Source organism: Sipha flava, unplaced genomic scaffold (genome assembly GCF_003268045.1).
Source record: "Sipha flava isolate LNK unplaced genomic scaffold, YSA_version1 131_pilon_pilon, whole genome shotgun sequence".
Lineage (NCBI taxonomy): Eukaryota > Metazoa > Arthropoda > Insecta > Hemiptera > Aphididae > Sipha > Sipha flava.
In genome coordinates this window covers 211,180-229,086 of record NW_020271757.1, presented here as the reverse complement: position 1 = coordinate 229,086, position 17,907 = coordinate 211,180, and the positions used below count along the sequence as shown (strand labels likewise).

Here is a 17,907-nt window from a genome sequence, read left to right as displayed (position 1 = left end):
TTATATTAATATTTTAATAATTAGGTATTGACAAAAATTATAGGTATATCATTATTTTATTATTTTTAATTTATTATATAAATTTTTGTTTTGGTTAAAAAGGGAATCGGCCTATTTTAAATTTGGTCGAAAAGTCAATCGACCTATTTTAAATTTGGTCGAAAAGGGAAAGGTACGTTTTTGGTTGAAAACGGCCATGCCCTATACGACTACCGGCCTACAGGGAACTTTCCCGGTATCCCGGTGGGCCAATCCGCCGCTGAGTGTAGGCCATTCTCAATAACAAATATCCAGTCATTATTTTTTTATAATTAATGAGAACAAATGTCCATCTGATCCTTTTAAAATGATTTTTCAGACATTATATTATTTTTGTGTTAATTATTTGAAATTCAGAGCAAATACAAATTATACATTATTTACACTAGACAAATATAAACAATAAATATATATGTATTTAAATGCTACTAAAATATTATAAATTTTATTAGTACAGATACAAACATTTTTTTAGTCTTTGACATTATCACATAATCACAGCAGTAATTAAATACAACATTTGGTGTATTGAAGCAGATTATTAATACAATTTAAATTACTAATTTAATTTCGTGAAGTATCAGACTATTAGCAAAATAATAAACACATACAACAGACATATACTTTTATCTTAGCTAATAAGACAGTTACATCAAAAATTAAATTAAAATTAAACAATAATAAATAAAGCTTAAAAAGTAAAAGTCTCTCATCTTTATCAAATAAGACCAATCCAAAGATCTAATATGATCATTTAGTAGTACGTCACAAACACTGTTCTACATGAATACCTTAAAGTTCCCACCATCAATTGCTGCCACTTTCTACTAGACCTCATTCAAAAATACAAAGTCATACCAAACCAACTCATATCATAATTTTATATAAAACCACTTCTAGGAACCCAACAAGATGACAATCAGAAATGATTAAGAGATCTCAACATCTTGTAAATTTTTAATTATTTAAAATTACTGTTTAGGTAACTTTAATATGAGCTTTTTTTCCCCCAGTCCCATCACAATCAACTTTCCCCCCAATTTACTCATTGTACACATATATAGATTGTAAAAATTCAATAAAAGTTATTTAAAGAAATTAAAAAATAAAAAATAAATATTGTAGTATATTATATGTATTGGAATTAGTAATAAGATTTTTTCATTTTTAACTAGGTTTGTTTAATTGTGTTGTATTAAATATCACATTAAACATACAAGTGACTTTTAAAATAAAATTTACTATTGTAATTGTTAGTTATTATTTCAGATTTATTACTGATCTGAATTATAATAAGACATAAAATATGTTTTTTATTGGTTCTAATGTATTTTTTCACAATTATCCAAGTTGAATATGCAACAGTATTGTTATTAAAATATTAGTATAGTATTTATAACTATTCTTATAATGTACATTAAATCTTAGATTAAAAGTTTATAAACAAATTTGATTAAACTATTTATTAAACTAAAGGCAGTGTTAATAATGTTGAATAAGAAAATTATATTTTAAATACTTAAAAGAGTAGTTTTTCTACTAGTTCAATATCAACTATTTATTAAGTTTTATTTGCTCACAAGAACTTTAAATTTGATTTTTTAAAAAAAATCACATTTTATTTATAATTAGTGATTTGAATAAATCAACAAGTCAAGTTGCAATAAAATTTTAAATATTTAATTTTAGTGCAATTTAAGAGTATTTGGTAGTGAAAATTAAAATATATAGAATTTTGTTTAATATTTAAAATTAAAATTCATATTAAATAATGTTAATACATAATTTAAGAAAAATATCAAGTCAACAAATACTCTATTAAAAATAACTATATTATTTTGTAATAGTAACAGTAAATTGAATTGATTTTTAATATATTTTTTTCTTGTAATGTAAAAAGTATAAATAAAAAAGTATAAAATTAAGAATAAATAACATTAAAAGTACAACATTAGTGATGGAAATTTTTTTTATCTATGAATGTCTTAAAATTAAAGTAGTTCGCTGCTACTTTAAAATACTCACAATTTTTGTCAATGTTAAATTTAGTAAAGGAAATTAAATTTGAACTGATAGACTATAAAAAAAAAAAAAAATATTGAAAAAGATGCTTAGAACTGTTTGGACATAAACTGAGGTTGGGAAACACATTCGGCACTTACAGATTTCTTGTTCACAACCATAGTCAAAGGAAGGTTAACTCTTAAACTGGGGTACTGGAATTTCTGAAAATAGTTTTAAAAATATTGAAATATATTTTATTACACAAATTAGATTTAGTTATAACGAAAACATACCTGGTTTTTGTATGTTGCATCAATATGAGTCATATAAGGTTCAGGAATAGCCACAGAGTCGCCAATGATTGGTCCTCTGCCTTGAGCTAGATTATAAACTGAGACGACTATACACGACAGTTCTTTATCCACCAGACAAAATGTACTAGTGTATGTCATTTAAAATATTTTATTTAATTCACTGACACATCAATAATATTAATAATATTATTTAGTACTTACTAAGGGACAGGTTCTTGACTATAAACAACACATACTACCCGGCCACAAACTACTTTATTAGCATTTAAACCAATTTCGAGTTTTGATAATGGAATGTGTTCTAACATTACTTGACCTCTTATTGTTTTTATTTTGGTGCTGTATATTCCCAAGCAACTTGTATTTAAAGACTGATCATGAAAAAAAAAATTTAAATTTACTATGAAACTTAATTCACTAAATAATTTTTTAATAAAATAATGTTGAAATAGAAAATACATCTATTGTTTTTTTATTTAAATAATTGAAAAATCAGAAGCTTTTATTCAGTATAATAATTACTGATTTATAGTAGTAGTATATTGAGTTATTATTTAGATTTAATACTGAAAACATTCAAAAATTTTTTTTTTAGTGAAATTTAATTTAGATATCTTTAAATGTATTACATGAATAATAACTAAGAATAGATAGGTATACTTAGTTACTCGCTCATAGGAGTTGTATTATAATTAAAATAAGCATATCATAAATCATAAAATTTAAAATTTCAATGAAGGTTATAATCAGTATTTTAACACAATATAAATTAAATAATACTGTGATTTCATTATACTATTAAATTTAATAAATTCATAATTTATATAAATAATAACAAGTAAAAAAATTGTCCACAAAAAGTCAATTAATATGACATTTTTAAATAGATATATTATACATATAATGTATCATATTAAATTACATCAGTCATTTGTTGTAATCGTCTACTTTTCAATTGACCTTTTCGCTGATATAAAGTTTGTGTTGATGTTATATATTTAATGAGATCTTCCAAAGTTTCTCTGGCTTCAGTCCATTTTGGATCTAATATTGTGGCTTTTTCAAAGCTCAACAATGCATCCGTATACATTTCTCCGTATTTTAAAGCCTAAATAAAGTTATAGATTAAACAATAATTATAGTATTTTTTACAAGAATAACTTACAATTCCTCTATTAAAATGGAGATCAGCATTTTGAGCAGCAACAGAATCATTGAGCTATATAAACATAATAAAATAATAATAAAAATATTTTAACGAAATAATTGACCAAGTATTTTTTCAACTAACAGCTTTCTCAAATGCATTAATAGACTGTCTTAGAAGTTTGTCATCTTGTTTTCTAAAAAATAAGGATAAATAAGCATTGCCTAAAATTGCCCATGATTCACCATCAGTAGAATCTAATTCAACAGCTTCTTTTGCATATTCAATACCAGCATTAAGACTTTCATGGACATTTTCATTAGTCAGCAACTGTGCTTCACGCATAATAATGGATAAATTCCTCAGAATTACTTGACTTTTACCCTAAAAAAAATTGTCTATAGTAATAAAATTTGAATATTCTATCAAAAACAATATTTACATGTTTCAATGAGGCGAGAAAACAATATTTAGCTTCTGAAAATCTTTTTAAATGTACTAAACATTCACCAAGTGAATTCCAAGCATCTAAGTGTGTTGGGTTGAGTTTAACAGCTTTGGATAAAACATTTATACATTCTTGGCTTACTGGTTGAGTAACACTCCATGTTCTGCCCAGTAAAAAATAATATTGTGCTTTGTTTTCAGAAATGGCAGATTCTAAAATACGGTTTTGATACATTTATTATAGATTAAAGCAGTAGCTTATAAAGAGGAAGGTTTTTGGGGTTTGAACCCCCTGAAATTTATGGCTGATATGGCACACATGCAAATTTGTTTAATTTTAATATCTAACTACCATATACAATCCCCCCCTCTAAAAAATAAATTCTATAGACATCACTGAATCAAAGAAATTTCATATAACAACATTTGTCACCTTCATTTTGTTTCATCAACGCAGTCACTTGTTTAATCTTTTCGTTGAGTACCTCTTTATCGTATGACACCTTTTCGGGGTTTCTTTCAAAGGAATTTTTATGGAATGTGTACAGCTCTTCAACGCAAGACTACAAAGCAATATAAATACACAATAAGACACAATGCAAAGCTGAGATAGTCATGTCCATTTATGATACCTGTAAATAATCCAGAGTGGGAGTATCAAATTTATCTTGTTCCTTTAATATAGTATTCTCTCCGTTTAATGTCAAACGACTCAGTTGTTGCATATTGAGATGGTCGTTTTTCTCCGACTTGTCATCGTCCGCCAGCTGAGTGTCACTCATTTTCAATTGATAAAACCGCCAACACAATCCGGGGAAGGTGGTCGCCGTGTATCGTCAAGTCGGTAAATAACGTTCGCAGAGCATCCCTGAAAGAATAAGCAACGTCTACTGCACTCGCACAGTACAAGATGAGCTGTCCATCGTAATAATCGAGTCTCACGGTTTTTTTTTCGACAGTCACAATCGCAAAACGATTTCAAAAGCAGACGCGGGTATGCACGATGAACACAATTTATTGTTATTTTAGTCGATCCGGATTTTTTTATTTCGGCTACAGTGATAACCGGCAGCTATTGATGTTATATTTGTATTATTATTACGATTATCGTGATAATGCGAGAAACCGTAATAATTACCCGACCAAAGTTGAGGAGCTACCGTCGCTCACTTCAGCGACTACTACCCGAAAATGTGATAACGAATTATTTGATGAATATAATAATAATATTGATAGTGCGTGTTTTTTCTTTATTATTACTTTGTATTTTCGGTGTGATGAATTTTTATTTATTTATTTTTGTATATTTCAGTTTTTAACTAATGCAGATTTCCAATGAAATGTTTGCGATTAATCAACGTCGAATTATATAGACTGTGCGTCAAACAATCATGAATTTCATTGCGTTATCGACCAATTGATTTTGATGAACACTAATATACTCACGATTTTGCATATTTTTTATACAGAAAAAGTAAGTGAAAACCATTTCATTTGTGCTTACGATAAGAATATTTTAATAATGCGCAGCACTAATATCCCGTCTAACACACACACTCACACCTACACAGTAATTTTCAATCTCATTATACTTTTGTATACTTATGATACATACTCACACATTATTATATTATTTATTGTGTTTCAAACCTCTTTATTGTCGTTCTCCTTTCTACCAAGACATGTGTTGCTTTTTTTAAAAAAAGCTTTTGGAATTTGCGAACATTTTATTCTTGCAGTTTATTTTATTTTTATTTTATTTCATACTTTAACTGGTATTTAAATAAAATTTATTAGATTCCAATACTCAGATTAATTTTTACTTATGCTTGTATTATATTTCTAGTAATATTTATAAATTAATCAATTTTGTGTTTGAATAAAACAAGTAAATAATATATAATTGATTTAAATATATATAAATATATTTCAACAATTTTTAATTATAAGTTCCTAATTCATTAAGAAATATTTTAAATAAACATGTTGGTAAAACTTTTGGCAGTTTAATTAGAGTTATCTTACATATCTAATATTATACAGCATCTATTTAATTGTTTTGTTTATATTTTGAAATTTTTTATTTAGTTTGGTTGGAAAATAACCAAATATTTGATCACTTTTTTACATTTTGATCTGATGACATTTATTAATGACATTTTTATTGTTGATCTATAAAATCTATGTATCAGTATGGGTTGTAATAGTCTGATTATTGATGAGTGATGAATGTTAATTTTTGTTTGTTTCTTGATAATTTTTAATTATGTAATAATTTAATTCGCATTCATTAAGAAATGTAGAATAGGCTATTTTAAAATACCTCCATAATGTTAAATTTTTAATTTGTCAATAATGCCTAGTTAAATATGAAATTAATTTATAACTGTGTGCTATTAAAAAAAGCAGGTATAACAAATGTATATATGACAAAAATAACGATCAATGTATGCAAATTTAAATTTGAGAATTATAAAATATGTTAGAAATTATTATTATTACAGTATTGTTAATTTTACAAAACAATTATAAGTATTATTGTACATTTTTTATATTATTTAACTTTATAGTCATTATAGTTCTCTATTTAAATTAATAATTCCTTAAAACTATTTCAAACTAGTATATTTAATAAATTACCTAAAAGATGTCAGTATTCACAGCTGTGCTAATATACATAATGATTTTCGCTCTGGGACCTAGTTTTTAATGATATGAAATTTTAGATTACTATTTTATTTTAATTTTATAATATTCTGAGTATTCAAATCAATTAATATATATATATATATTTTAAATTAATTTAAAATTAAGATGTTTTTCGAAATTATAAATTATTTTATATAATATCTGTATTTTAATTATTGATAAGAATATATACTAAAAAAGTAATTTCTCGAAAAAGTTATAAACGATTTTATTGTAGTTTGCAATTATAAGTCTCTCAAAAAATTATAATTTTTTTCAATCTTATATTTTAACTAAATCTTGAACAAAGTTGTAATTTATTATTAAAAGTGTTATATTTTTTATTTTTAATTATAAATGTAATGTTAGTTTTCAAAATTACAATTAAATAGACATTATTATTTTTTGTGTTTTATCTTTTTAATTGGTATTCTCATTAAAATAATAAATATATGTTTAAAGAAGAAATTCATTAAGATCTAGTTTTAATATTAAATACTATAGTACTATAATTTAATTTCTTAATATATTTGTCCATTTAAGTTTGTTGTTATAATTCTAAAATATTTTTTTTTTTTTTTTTTTTTAGTGTATTCTTAGTTGATATTTACAGAATGAAGTCTACAGCTCGACCAGATTGTGATAAAAAGTTTCAAGAAGATCTTGAAAAAGCCCAAGCTTTAAGTTTAGAAACTTTGGCCCTTGAAGAGTTTCGAAATCGAAAGTTGCAATCTGATTCCTCAACGTGTCGCGAAAAAGCTGTAGTATCAACATCTAAATGTCAGACACGGTCTATGTCTCTTTCAGGTTTATACATTTATATTATCTATTATTATTTAATATTAGGTACTATTATTGTTAAAATATTATAAAGATTTATCTATTTAAATAAAATTGTAAAAAAGATTCTTTTTTATTATAATATGGTTTGGAATAATTTACTAATTACAGATTTTTAGCTCTCTTGTTATTACAAAATTAATTAATGTTAGTTAAATGACTAGTTATCAGAGTAATTATAATTTTTATTTTCAATTGAAAATTAATTTTATTATGCTAAAACAGTTAAAAATATAATTAAAAAAAGAAATATTAAATAAAATAAAATATTTTATTCTTACATTAATATTTTTCACCAAACTAAAAAATTCAGACTTGTAAAATAGAATAATTGTAAAAAATATTAATTTGTTTTAATTTTTTAGAAAGAACTGTTTACTGTAACGATTTATCTAGATCACGGCCCAGACCCGGATCATTTAATACAGGTAACATAATTCACTTTGGTACAATTAACTTAAATATATCCAAGTGATGAAAGTGTGAAAAAATGAAAGTATGTTAATTTTAGGTGAACCATTATTACCACGTATTAAACCACCACCTCGACGTAATACTACTGTCATTCCAAAAAGTTGTACTAATGATTCAATCAAAGATTTATTTAGTCTTGATTCACCACCAATTGATGATCTCATGAAAAATGAAGAACCGTTTAATTTTTTAGATGGGTAAATATGATGATTATTTTTCTAGCTAATTTGTATATTTTCTTCTAAGATGATGAATTTGAAATGAAAATTTTTTAGTTCGGTTTGAGATACTACTTAATACTTGCACCTCGCTATTCCATGCTAATAAAAAATAATTTCTGATTACTAATGTTGGCTTTGAACATCCTTTTTTTATTTCTTATGTTTTCAATTACATAAATTATTGTCAATTCATAATTCTTTTGTTCTCAATATAATCTTTTGTGTTCAAACAATACAAAAATGATGAATTACTGGACAGATATTTTAGAATAGCTTGAGGTGTAATAAAATGGTATGAATTTCACCGTTCAAATGCAATAAATATATTCTGATTTAGTGTATAATAAACATTAATGTTATTGTAAATTGTAGCACGCATAAAATAAATCTGTTTTACCAACTAAATCTTTTGTGTTGATAGGAATAAAAAGCCACATACAAGCGACATCAATTCAACATTTCAGAACCTATGTGTTAATATAAACACATCAAATATTATTTCCAATCAAAGTCAGTTTAGTGGGTCACATGATCTTACACAAAATTTAGATGTGTTGTATCAAAGTTATTTTCCCCCAACCAATTTCACTGGATATCCATCTTCTGGTTACCAAACGCCAGTTCCTTCTCAAAATGTTTGGCGAGGACAAAACAACAGCTGTTGCTCTACTACTAATGTTACTCAAACCCAACACTTAACAAGTAGTGCTAATAATTTAGAAACACAAACTTCATTAGTTGGGATGAAACAAGATATTTTTGCTCCAAACATTATAAAAAAACAAAACAACAATAATCTCATTGATTTGAATTTTTTTGATAGTATAGAAAATCCAAAAGAAAATATTGCAACAAATGTTAGAACTAGTGTTCTTGAAGCATTTGATCCACTTCTTTATGGACAAACAAATATAAGTTCTTCTATTAAAGAAGATCAAGGTATGTTTATCTTATTATTTAAAATTCATCATAAAAATATTTAATTTGTTAATTTAGTAGATAAAAATGAATCATTATATGCTACGTATGATCCATTCGATTACATGTATTCTCCTTCAGTCTTATCTCAATCATCAGATCCAATATATGCAGCTGTTATAAAGACGCCTATCAATTCACCTCCTCCATTACCACCAAGAAGTTCTTTGACTCCAAAAGAATCAAAAGTAAACACATCAATATTATTTTGAATTTAAATTAATTAAATTTAATTAATTTTAGGTATGTAAGAGCTTAACTTATGAAAATGTAGGTCTAGTAAAACGTCCTTCTGTGTTATATGACCCTGACATGGTAGCATTTTATAATATGGTTAAACTAGTTAGAAGTATGTACTTTTATTTTATTATTAATCATTTAAATTATAATGTAATAAATATAAAAAAAAAATTATTTTAAGAAAAATTTGTGTACACGGATTTAAGCACAAATGAAGGGATTATTGTTTGTTCAAAATTTGAAAATAACCTTCATCAAAATACCAGTACTAAATTTGTAGTTCACTGTGAACCTATTAGAAAAACACCAATTATTTTTACTTGTGATGGTATATTATTATTTTTTATTTTTTAATCTATTAATTTTATTAACATAAACTGTGGTTAATTATATTTTACTTTTATTAATTAGTTGGAAGTTGTGTTGAACATATCATATCACATGTGATTTGTGAATTAGATTTGGAGGATGCGCATCCAAGTGATTATTTTCTAAAAGTAAAAAACTATTTAGAATATATGTTACCGATGAACACTCCTGTTATTAATTTTGAATGTGTTCATGAGTCCATTAAACTTGATACAGATGTTGAACTCATTCTTATTCATAAGCATGAAGTTATTCGTATTTATGCTAGACAGGTACAATTTTATATCACATAATTTAATATACAGTCAAACTACTATTTAACAAACTCAACAGTTCTTTGAAAAACATTTATTAAGAGTAAATACATAATTTTTCACTTAAAAAACTAAATTTTTTGAAAAAAAATGTATTATATTTAATAATAAAGTATATTATTATTATTATTATAATAATATTTTACAGTAATAAGTAAAAAAAAAAAATAGAATGTTAGTTGGTATATTGTATTTACCATGTAAATGTTTTTCTTATTTTTTGTCAAAGAATTATATAAATATTGGTAATTATTTTATGAATTAATTATCTTAGTTAGTGCATTTTTGGTAAACTTAAATCTATGATGATTAAATCAAAATCAGTTTGATATTCTTGAAACTTTATTTTATGATACTCTATGTAACTGAAATACAAATATTATTTCATCATTATAAAATTAATTTGTTATATGGATATTTTTTTTTGTTAAATAGAAACTTTTTATGAAAATTCCATAAAAAAAATTTTACTTTAGAAAGTTATATTAAATATAAGTTAGTTAAATTAAGATTCAACTGTATATCAATTAATTAAATTATATTAATGAATATTTAGGCACAAGATGATGTTTGTGATAATGAATTGGAGCTAAATGATTTGTGTCCTAATGAGCCATCTCAACCAATTTCACATGATACTATAAAAATTCTTTTGGGTAATAACCATTATACTGAAATAATGCCTAAAAATTGTTTGATAATTTGTTGAATTTTAGATACACTCGATGGTGAAATACTTAAAATTCAAGATCATGCTGTATCTTTATTTAAAAAACGAACCAATACACCTTTGCAACCTACTGGTCTTCAACAAGCAGTGAAAGCATTAATTGCATTCTTAGGCAATATTGAACCAATGGACATTACATTATCATTGAATAATTTTGTTTTGTCTTGCAATGAAATTTCAAATGTTATTCAGGTAATATTATTGAAAAAAGCCAATAATATGTTATTGTTTTAAATCGAATCCATTATATTTAATTATTTGTGCTTTTTAACAGGATGTGTATGGTTCACGTACTGAAGTGATTTCAGATGAGGGTTCTGATTATTCTGTTGTCAGGTTAAAATTCAATGAAACTGAAAAAGTAGATCATATTACTAATGTGTGTTTAAAAATAAAAGAAAATGTATTAACTTTAATTGAAAATTATTGTAAAGCCTTTAAAGTTGATTTTCAGTTAAATTTTAATTCTTCGCAATTGACAGGTATAAAATATACTGAAATTTTGATATTAATGAAAGTTAATTATTAAATTTATAATATTTATGATATATAGGTACTAAACTATCCTCAAAAATTCCTGATAATATTGTGATTTATATAAGCTGTTTGCATCGTTTATTTTCTTCTTGGAGTCATGATGAATACTTAATTGCTGCTCAAATATATCATGGAACAAGACCAATTGGCAATACAGTGCTTTCAAAAGCTGTTACAGCCGAACATTCAATTTACAAACGAGTTGTATTTGATTCATGGTACATTTTACTCTTAGTTTAATGAGTAATGTTATCTATTAATTTTTTTAAATTTGATAACTAGGTTAGAATTTGACAATATGAACATATGTTTGCTACCTAGAGAGAGCCGTTTAGTTTTAGTGGTTTATGGGAGAACATTTAACACAGAAAGCCAAGATACATCAGCTACAATTTCACAAACAGAACTTGGCTGGGCTTCCATACAGTTTTTCAATGTTGATGGGTTAGTTTATAATTCTATTAATTGCAATCAGCATGTAATTGTTGAATATATTTTAGAGAATTCTCTCAAGGCAAACATTTATTATCGCTCTGGCCTTCATGTGCTGATAAACGCCTTGGTCCAGCTCCAGCACCTGGTACACATCCTTATAGTCATTCACATCCAGTTTTAAGTATGTACAGCAATTTATTTTATTAGTAGTTTTGAATTTTCTAACCTATAATTCTTGGATTTTAGGTATTGAAATTCAAGAGTTTGACTCAAGAATAATATTTCCTCCTACATTTCAAGATGATCATATAATTAAAAGTGATAAATTTGATTTCACAAGCTTAGATTTAAATACTCAAGAACAGCTTTTAGATATAATTTATCAAGATACATTTACTAGGTAATGTATAATGATAAAATATAATGTAGAAGTAAATATTTACTATTATGATTGAAGAAAATAAAATACTTATTTCCTTTTGTAGACCATTGTCAGAAGATAGAGAAGTTTTGTGGGAAAAAAGATACTATTTGTTATCAAAACCTAAAGCTTTACCTAAGGTATTATTAGCTGCTCACAGTTGGGATTATGCATGCTTAGCTGATCTCCATTCAATGCTTAAATCTTGGTCACCTATCGAACCTTTAGATGCATTACAATTATTCTTACCATGGTAAATTAATGATTAAAAATAAATGTTGATGGACAAAAATTGAATTTGCTATTTAATCATTTAGCTTTCCAGACAATGAAGTACGTCGTTTGGCTGTTAAGCGAATAAGATTGCTAAGTAATGATCAACTCATTGATTTTCTTCCTGAATTAGTTCAGGCATTAAAACATGAAACATACGATGATTCTCCATTGGCTGAGTTTTTATTAGAGAAGGCTCTATCATCACCTACAATTGCACATAATCTTTATTGGTTTCTTATACAACCACTTCCAGGACAATCACCTCAGGTTTGTACTGTATGAAAAAATATATAATAAAATAATAATTGAATTGTTTCTAAATTTTTAAGTCTTAGATCAAAAAAGTTAAAAATTAAAACACATTATGTAACTAATACTTATGTATTATTGATTTTGTTAATTTAGAACTCTTGTGATGTTCATAGTCCTGATGATAAAACAGTGAGTGAGGCACGGTATTATAGAAGATTGCAGTTACTATTAAGGGCATTGATTGCAACTTGTGGTGAAGCACTTAGAAAATGTTTTTTATCTCAACAACTTTTGATGAAGGTTTGACAAATAATTTATGACTTAATATAATGTTTTAATCATTTTTGTTCTTATAGGAATTATATGATACTGCTGAACATGTTAAAGTGAGTAAAGAATCTCTTAGACTTAAAGTACTGATCCAAGATTTAACCAACATTGATCAAAGTTTACATGATATACCTACATGTCTACCACTAAGTCCAAGTATGCAAGTTTGTGGAATACAAACAAAATCTTGTTATTATTTTCCATCTAATACTTTGCCCTTGAAAATCAATTTTAATTGCTTGGAATCCAATGTTACTATTCCAGCTATTTTTAAGGTGAGAATATATTTTTCACTGTTTTAGTTATTAGTAAAATAATGTTATATAATTTTTACACTATATGTGTATACATAATATACAAAATATACTATGTGGGTATACTGACACCCAAATAAAATTATGTAATACATAGTTTGAATCATGACACAATAAGTATTGTTTTGAAATGATTATAAAGATTGATTATGGTATTCGTGATATGCTTTTGTGAACTTAAAGTATAAACTATAATTATTACAGGATAGTTGTTTTTAATATTTAGTGTTATATTAGTGTTATTATTAATTTATTACTCGCTAAATATTATATTATATTTTGGTATGTATAATATGTCATTTACTTTTCTTTATTTTTTCTTATTGATTGTATTATATTGTTAATATGTTTATATATTTGGTGTTATTCATTTTTGATTATAGGTTGGAGATGATTTACAACAAGATATGTTAACCATTCAGATTATAAGGTTAATGGACAAACTTTGGCTAAAAGAAGGATTAGACTTGAAAATGGTAACATTCACATGTGTTCCAACTGGCGAAAAAAGAGGTATTGTAGTTATTTATATTATGTATTAGTTGTTTGAAAAATATTTATGCTTTATCTAATATTTTTATTTTAACTCTAAAATGATTGAAGGAATGATTGAAATGGTTACAAATGCAGAAACTTTGAGAAAAATCCAAGTCGAATTAGGATTGACTGGATCATTCAAAGACAGACCTATAGCAGAATGGTTGGCCAAACATAATCCATCTGCACTAGAATATGAAAGAGCAGTTGCTAATTTTACAGGTAAATCTTTTATAATATTAATTAAAATAATACTGTTTTTAATTTTGAAATAAAATATTTTATAGCATCATGTGCTGGATACAGTGTTGCTACTTATATACTTGGAATATGTGATCGTCATAATGATAATATAATGATGAAAACTACTGGACATCTATTTCATATCGATTTTGGTAAATTTTTGGGAGATGCACAAACTTTTGGGAACTTTAAAAGGTATATGTATATTTTTATAAATTATGAGCTTTGTGGAATATGAGAATTATTTGTAAATTTATCAGACAATATGAATCAAGTTTTTATATTAATATTATTATTTTATTTGTTTTGTACTTATTAAATTATTAAAATTTCTTGGATTTGATAAATATTTTTTTAGTGCATCGATGTTTGTATTTACAACTAAATATATACATTGTTCATAACATGCATGTATTTTTTAATAATTTTTTACTAATATTTATTTAACATAATATTTTTGTTTCTCAGAGATCGTACTCCTTTTGTTTTGACTTCTGATATGGTGTATGTGATAAATGGTGGTGATAAACCATCAACTAAGTTTCAACATTTTGTTGATACTTGTGTTCAAGCATTCAATATTGTTCGAAAACATGGAAATTTGTTATTGAATTTATTTGGATTGGTAATAAAGTTCAAAACCTTGTATTAAAAATGTTATTTATATTATTAATATAATAAATATATTAATACACAGAAATAAATTTATAATCATTAATACAATAAATTATTAACATTTTATTATTATTGTTTTAAATTTTGTAGATGGCATCTTCTGGGATACCTGGTGTAACAATGGATGCTGTAAATTATGTGCAAAAAGCTCTTCTTCCTGAATTGTCTAATCCAGAAGCAGCGGCTTCTTTTGCTCGTATGATCGAAAATTCAATTAAATCACGTTTTACTCAGTTCAATTTTTTCTTGCATAATTTAGCTCAAATGCGATTTAATAGTGAACAAAATGGTACTGAATTGCTGAGTTTTGTTCCAAAAGTATACACGTAAGTTCTATAAGTTAGACAACATTTGAAAATATATTTAACTCTCACTATAATGTTTTTATGCAATTATATACTACAGAATGGCACAAGAAGGAAAGATTGTTTGTGTAGAAGTATATGGTTGTCAAAAACGATATGATCCTGAAAAGTATTACGTATATATTCTAAAAGTTTTTCGTGAAAATCAAAGGGATCCTTCGTTTCTATTTAGATCATACAAAGAACTATCAGAATTTCAACAAAAACTCTTATTATTATTTCCATTGGCAAAATTTTTAAGGTAGATGTTTTAAATTTACTTTGAATATCTGATATATAATAGAGTATTGATTGTATTTTGTAGCTTATTAAACACTAGTATTCATATGGGGCGATCACATATCAAACAAGTAGCTGAAAAAAGACGGGTGGAAATTCAAAATTTTTTGAATACACTATTTCAAATGGCTCCTGAAGTGAACCAATCGGATTTAGTCTATACATTTTTCCATCCGCTTTTAAGAGATCAACAAGAAGCTAGTATTGAAGATTCAAAATTAAAAGGTGACATTTTTTTAAATTTTATATTTTTAAATTATTTAATTCTACAAGAGTTTACTCTATTGATAGAACCAAAGCAACAAGCATTTGTCAGGGAGAATCGTATTTTAGGTCAATTAAAGTTGACTTTACATTATCAACGTGGAGCATTTATGGTAAGTTGTACAATAATCTATGATTATATAGAGTTGTATATAATATTAAAAATATTATAATAATGTTTTTAATTATTTGTGCTCTATTTTATTTTATATTGCAATTAAATGCAATTATAAGAAAAAGATAATAAAATATATGAAATCATTTTATTAATTAAACAAAAAATAATCAAAAGTGGTATTTCCTTTAGGTTATTGAATTCATTAATATTTAACAGAATATAAACTGAGAAAGTTCAAGTTGTTATTGTATGTGAGCTTTCTACAAAAATAAAGATTTAGGATCTAACCTGCAATTTTGTTGCATATCTCTGAATACATTTTTAAACAATGTATTATAAATACCAGGCCTGGAATGAAATTCTATTAAAAACACAATGTTTAGTAATGGAAGAGTCAATAGACAATGATCATGTATATAAATCTTACTCTTAATGTTACTTAATAGTAAATTGAAATCTATATATTTAATAAATATTAATTTTATATTTAATATATTTATATTTAATATTTAATAACTATTAATAAATATTTTAGAATGTAATTTAATGGTATTTTATTTGAGAGTACAAATAATATTGGTTTTGGTAATATATTTCATTTAAAATTATGAACTCGAATTTCTTAGATAATGGTTCATCATGCCAAAGATTTGCCACGTCTCGCGGGAAATCAGGAACCATCAACATATGTAAAAGTGTATTTGTTACCCGACCATAATAAAGCAACTAAAAGAAAAACAAAAGTTGTCAAAAAAAATTGTTATCCATCATTCATGGAAATGGTAATTAAATTTTATTATCAATTATATTATATATCAGGGATGGCAAATCCATGGTATGCGAAAATTTTTACTATTAAATATTATAGGACCTATATTATAATATAATATAATTAACAAAGTAATATTATTATAATTATTATTATTATTTATTATATATTATTATTATTATGTACCTAAACTACCCTTTTTATACTAATACATTAATTATACAATCAAATTATAATATAACAAAATATAATATTTAATATTTTTTTCATGGCATGCTCTATAAATAAAAAAAAAGTAATTTTGGGCACGCAGTATTCATAAGGTTTTCCATCCCTGATATATATATATATATATATATCATCAATTCTTCATATTTTTCCTAATATTTAATGTTTGTTTGCTGTTTGGCTGAAATAGTTATGACTAAAAATAATTTTTTTTCATTTATTCAGTTGGAATACAGAATGCCACTGGATGTTGTTCAGTATAAAATTTTACAAGCCACTATATGGAGTCATGATTCATTGCAAGAAAATGAATTTTTAGGAGGAATTATCATAGAACTATGTAACATCAATCTGACATCAGAGACTACATCTTGGTACAATTTGTCTAACGTTCATAGATGACATCGAAGTGTTATTATGATCTGTTGAATTTAGCCCATTGTGATTTATATTGTTATTTTTATTTTTATAGCTATTTGTTTTCCAGCCTTAAAACTAACATTTTTTAATGGTTTTCAAAATGAACTTGTTAATGATATTTTTAATTCAATATTTATTATCTGTTTTGTAAATCTTTGGGTTTTCAATTGTGTTTTGGTGATGGGTTTGAGTTCACTTCCTTTTCTAATTTATGTATTGATTAATTTTATTACTTTTATTATTGATTGAGTATTTTTTGCATAAAAATATTGGCATGGAAATTAATACTTAAAATATTTAGTTATATTTTAAAATTTTAAAACATTACTAAAGTTGAATATTTCTTGGTTATTTTATATTATATTCACTGTGAGTTATTAGCTTTATTATATTAGCTTAAATTATCATTGTCGTAGTATGAAAATTCTAGTTATTCTTCCATTAGAACTCATTTAATTTTAATCAATCCTTAACAGCAGACTTTATAGGTTTTAGGTTATTTTTATTTTATTTTTATTCTAATTTGTTCATCTCATATTTATCATGATTTATAATTTTTTAATTGTTTCATTTATTTGTACTATATTTATTTGATATAAAGTAATAAAAAAAAAAAAAAATGTTTTTAGTTTTAAAGAA

At 25.0% G+C, this 17,907-nt stretch overlaps 2 protein-coding genes across 3 annotated transcripts; one reads left to right on the top strand and one right to left on the bottom strand.

Annotated features, from left to right (window-relative positions):
- Positions 1 to 1,970: 1,970 nt before the first annotated feature.
- On the bottom strand, positions 1,971 to 5,030 carry LOC112694587 (tetratricopeptide repeat protein 5-like). Its single transcript, XM_025570105.1, has 10 exons — positions 4,894 to 5,030; positions 4,584 to 4,819; positions 4,385 to 4,514; positions 3,947 to 4,164; positions 3,649 to 3,888; positions 3,523 to 3,576; positions 3,280 to 3,465; positions 2,559 to 2,728; positions 2,337 to 2,481; positions 1,971 to 2,264 (listed from the first exon to the last, which is right to left on the bottom strand). Exons 2-10 carry the CDS (start codon positions 4,731 to 4,733, stop codon positions 2,151 to 2,153), a joined length of 1,407 nt encoding a protein of 468 aa, XP_025425890.1. The 5' UTR covers positions 4,734 to 4,819; positions 4,894 to 5,030; the 3' UTR covers positions 1,971 to 2,150.
- Positions 5,031 to 5,198: 168 nt separating this feature from the next.
- Positions 5,199 to 17,545, top strand: LOC112694586 (phosphatidylinositol 4-phosphate 3-kinase C2 domain-containing subunit beta). 2 transcript variants are annotated; one of them, XM_025570104.1, is made up of 30 exons: positions 5,199 to 5,425; positions 7,229 to 7,446; positions 7,845 to 7,907; positions 7,991 to 8,150; positions 8,596 to 9,113; positions 9,174 to 9,340; positions 9,396 to 9,501; positions 9,574 to 9,720; positions 9,804 to 10,033; positions 10,632 to 10,731; positions 10,792 to 10,997; positions 11,080 to 11,287; positions 11,359 to 11,560; positions 11,625 to 11,786; positions 11,843 to 11,958; positions 12,024 to 12,177; positions 12,263 to 12,451; positions 12,516 to 12,741; positions 12,880 to 13,026; positions 13,083 to 13,331; positions 13,754 to 13,883; positions 13,974 to 14,129; positions 14,195 to 14,345; positions 14,619 to 14,775; positions 14,916 to 15,151; positions 15,231 to 15,431; positions 15,495 to 15,694; positions 15,761 to 15,846; positions 16,478 to 16,633; positions 17,074 to 17,545. In XM_025570104.1, exons 2-30 carry the CDS (start codon positions 7,254 to 7,256, stop codon positions 17,248 to 17,250), a joined length of 5,193 nt encoding a protein of 1,730 aa, XP_025425889.1. In that variant the 5' UTR covers positions 5,199 to 5,425; positions 7,229 to 7,253; the 3' UTR covers positions 17,251 to 17,545. The 2 variants fall into 2 exon arrangements, with proteins under 2 accessions (XP_025425889.1, XP_025425888.1); XM_025570103.1 differs by having other exon boundaries at positions 9,171 to 9,340.
- The last annotated feature ends 362 nt before the right edge of the window (positions 17,546 to 17,907 follow it).

Excerpts from the sequence above, each read along its gene's own strand:
- LOC112694587 (XM_025570105.1), bottom strand. The coding sequence starts at position 4,733 with ATGAGTGACACTCAGCTGGCGGACGATGACAAGTCGGAGAAAAACGAC. Across the intron at positions 3,889-3,946 it reads TTCTCGCCTCATTGAAACAT|GGTAAAAGTCAAGTAATTCT; the intron begins GTAAATATTGTT and ends AATTTTTTTTAG. Across the intron at positions 2,729-3,279 it reads GATTACAACAAATGACTGAT|TCTTTAAATACAAGTTGCTT; the intron begins GTAATTTAATAT and ends TTTCATGATCAG.
- LOC112694586 (XM_025570103.1), top strand. The coding sequence starts at position 7,254 with ATGAAGTCTACAGCTCGACCAGATTGTGATAAAAAGTTTCAAGAAGAT. Across the intron at positions 10,732-10,791 it reads TACTATAAAAATTCTTTTGG|ATACACTCGATGGTGAAATA; the intron begins GTAATAACCATT and ends GTTGAATTTTAG. Across the intron at positions 16,634-17,073 it reads ATCCATCATTCATGGAAATG|TTGGAATACAGAATGCCACT; the intron begins GTAATTAAATTT and ends TCATTTATTCAG.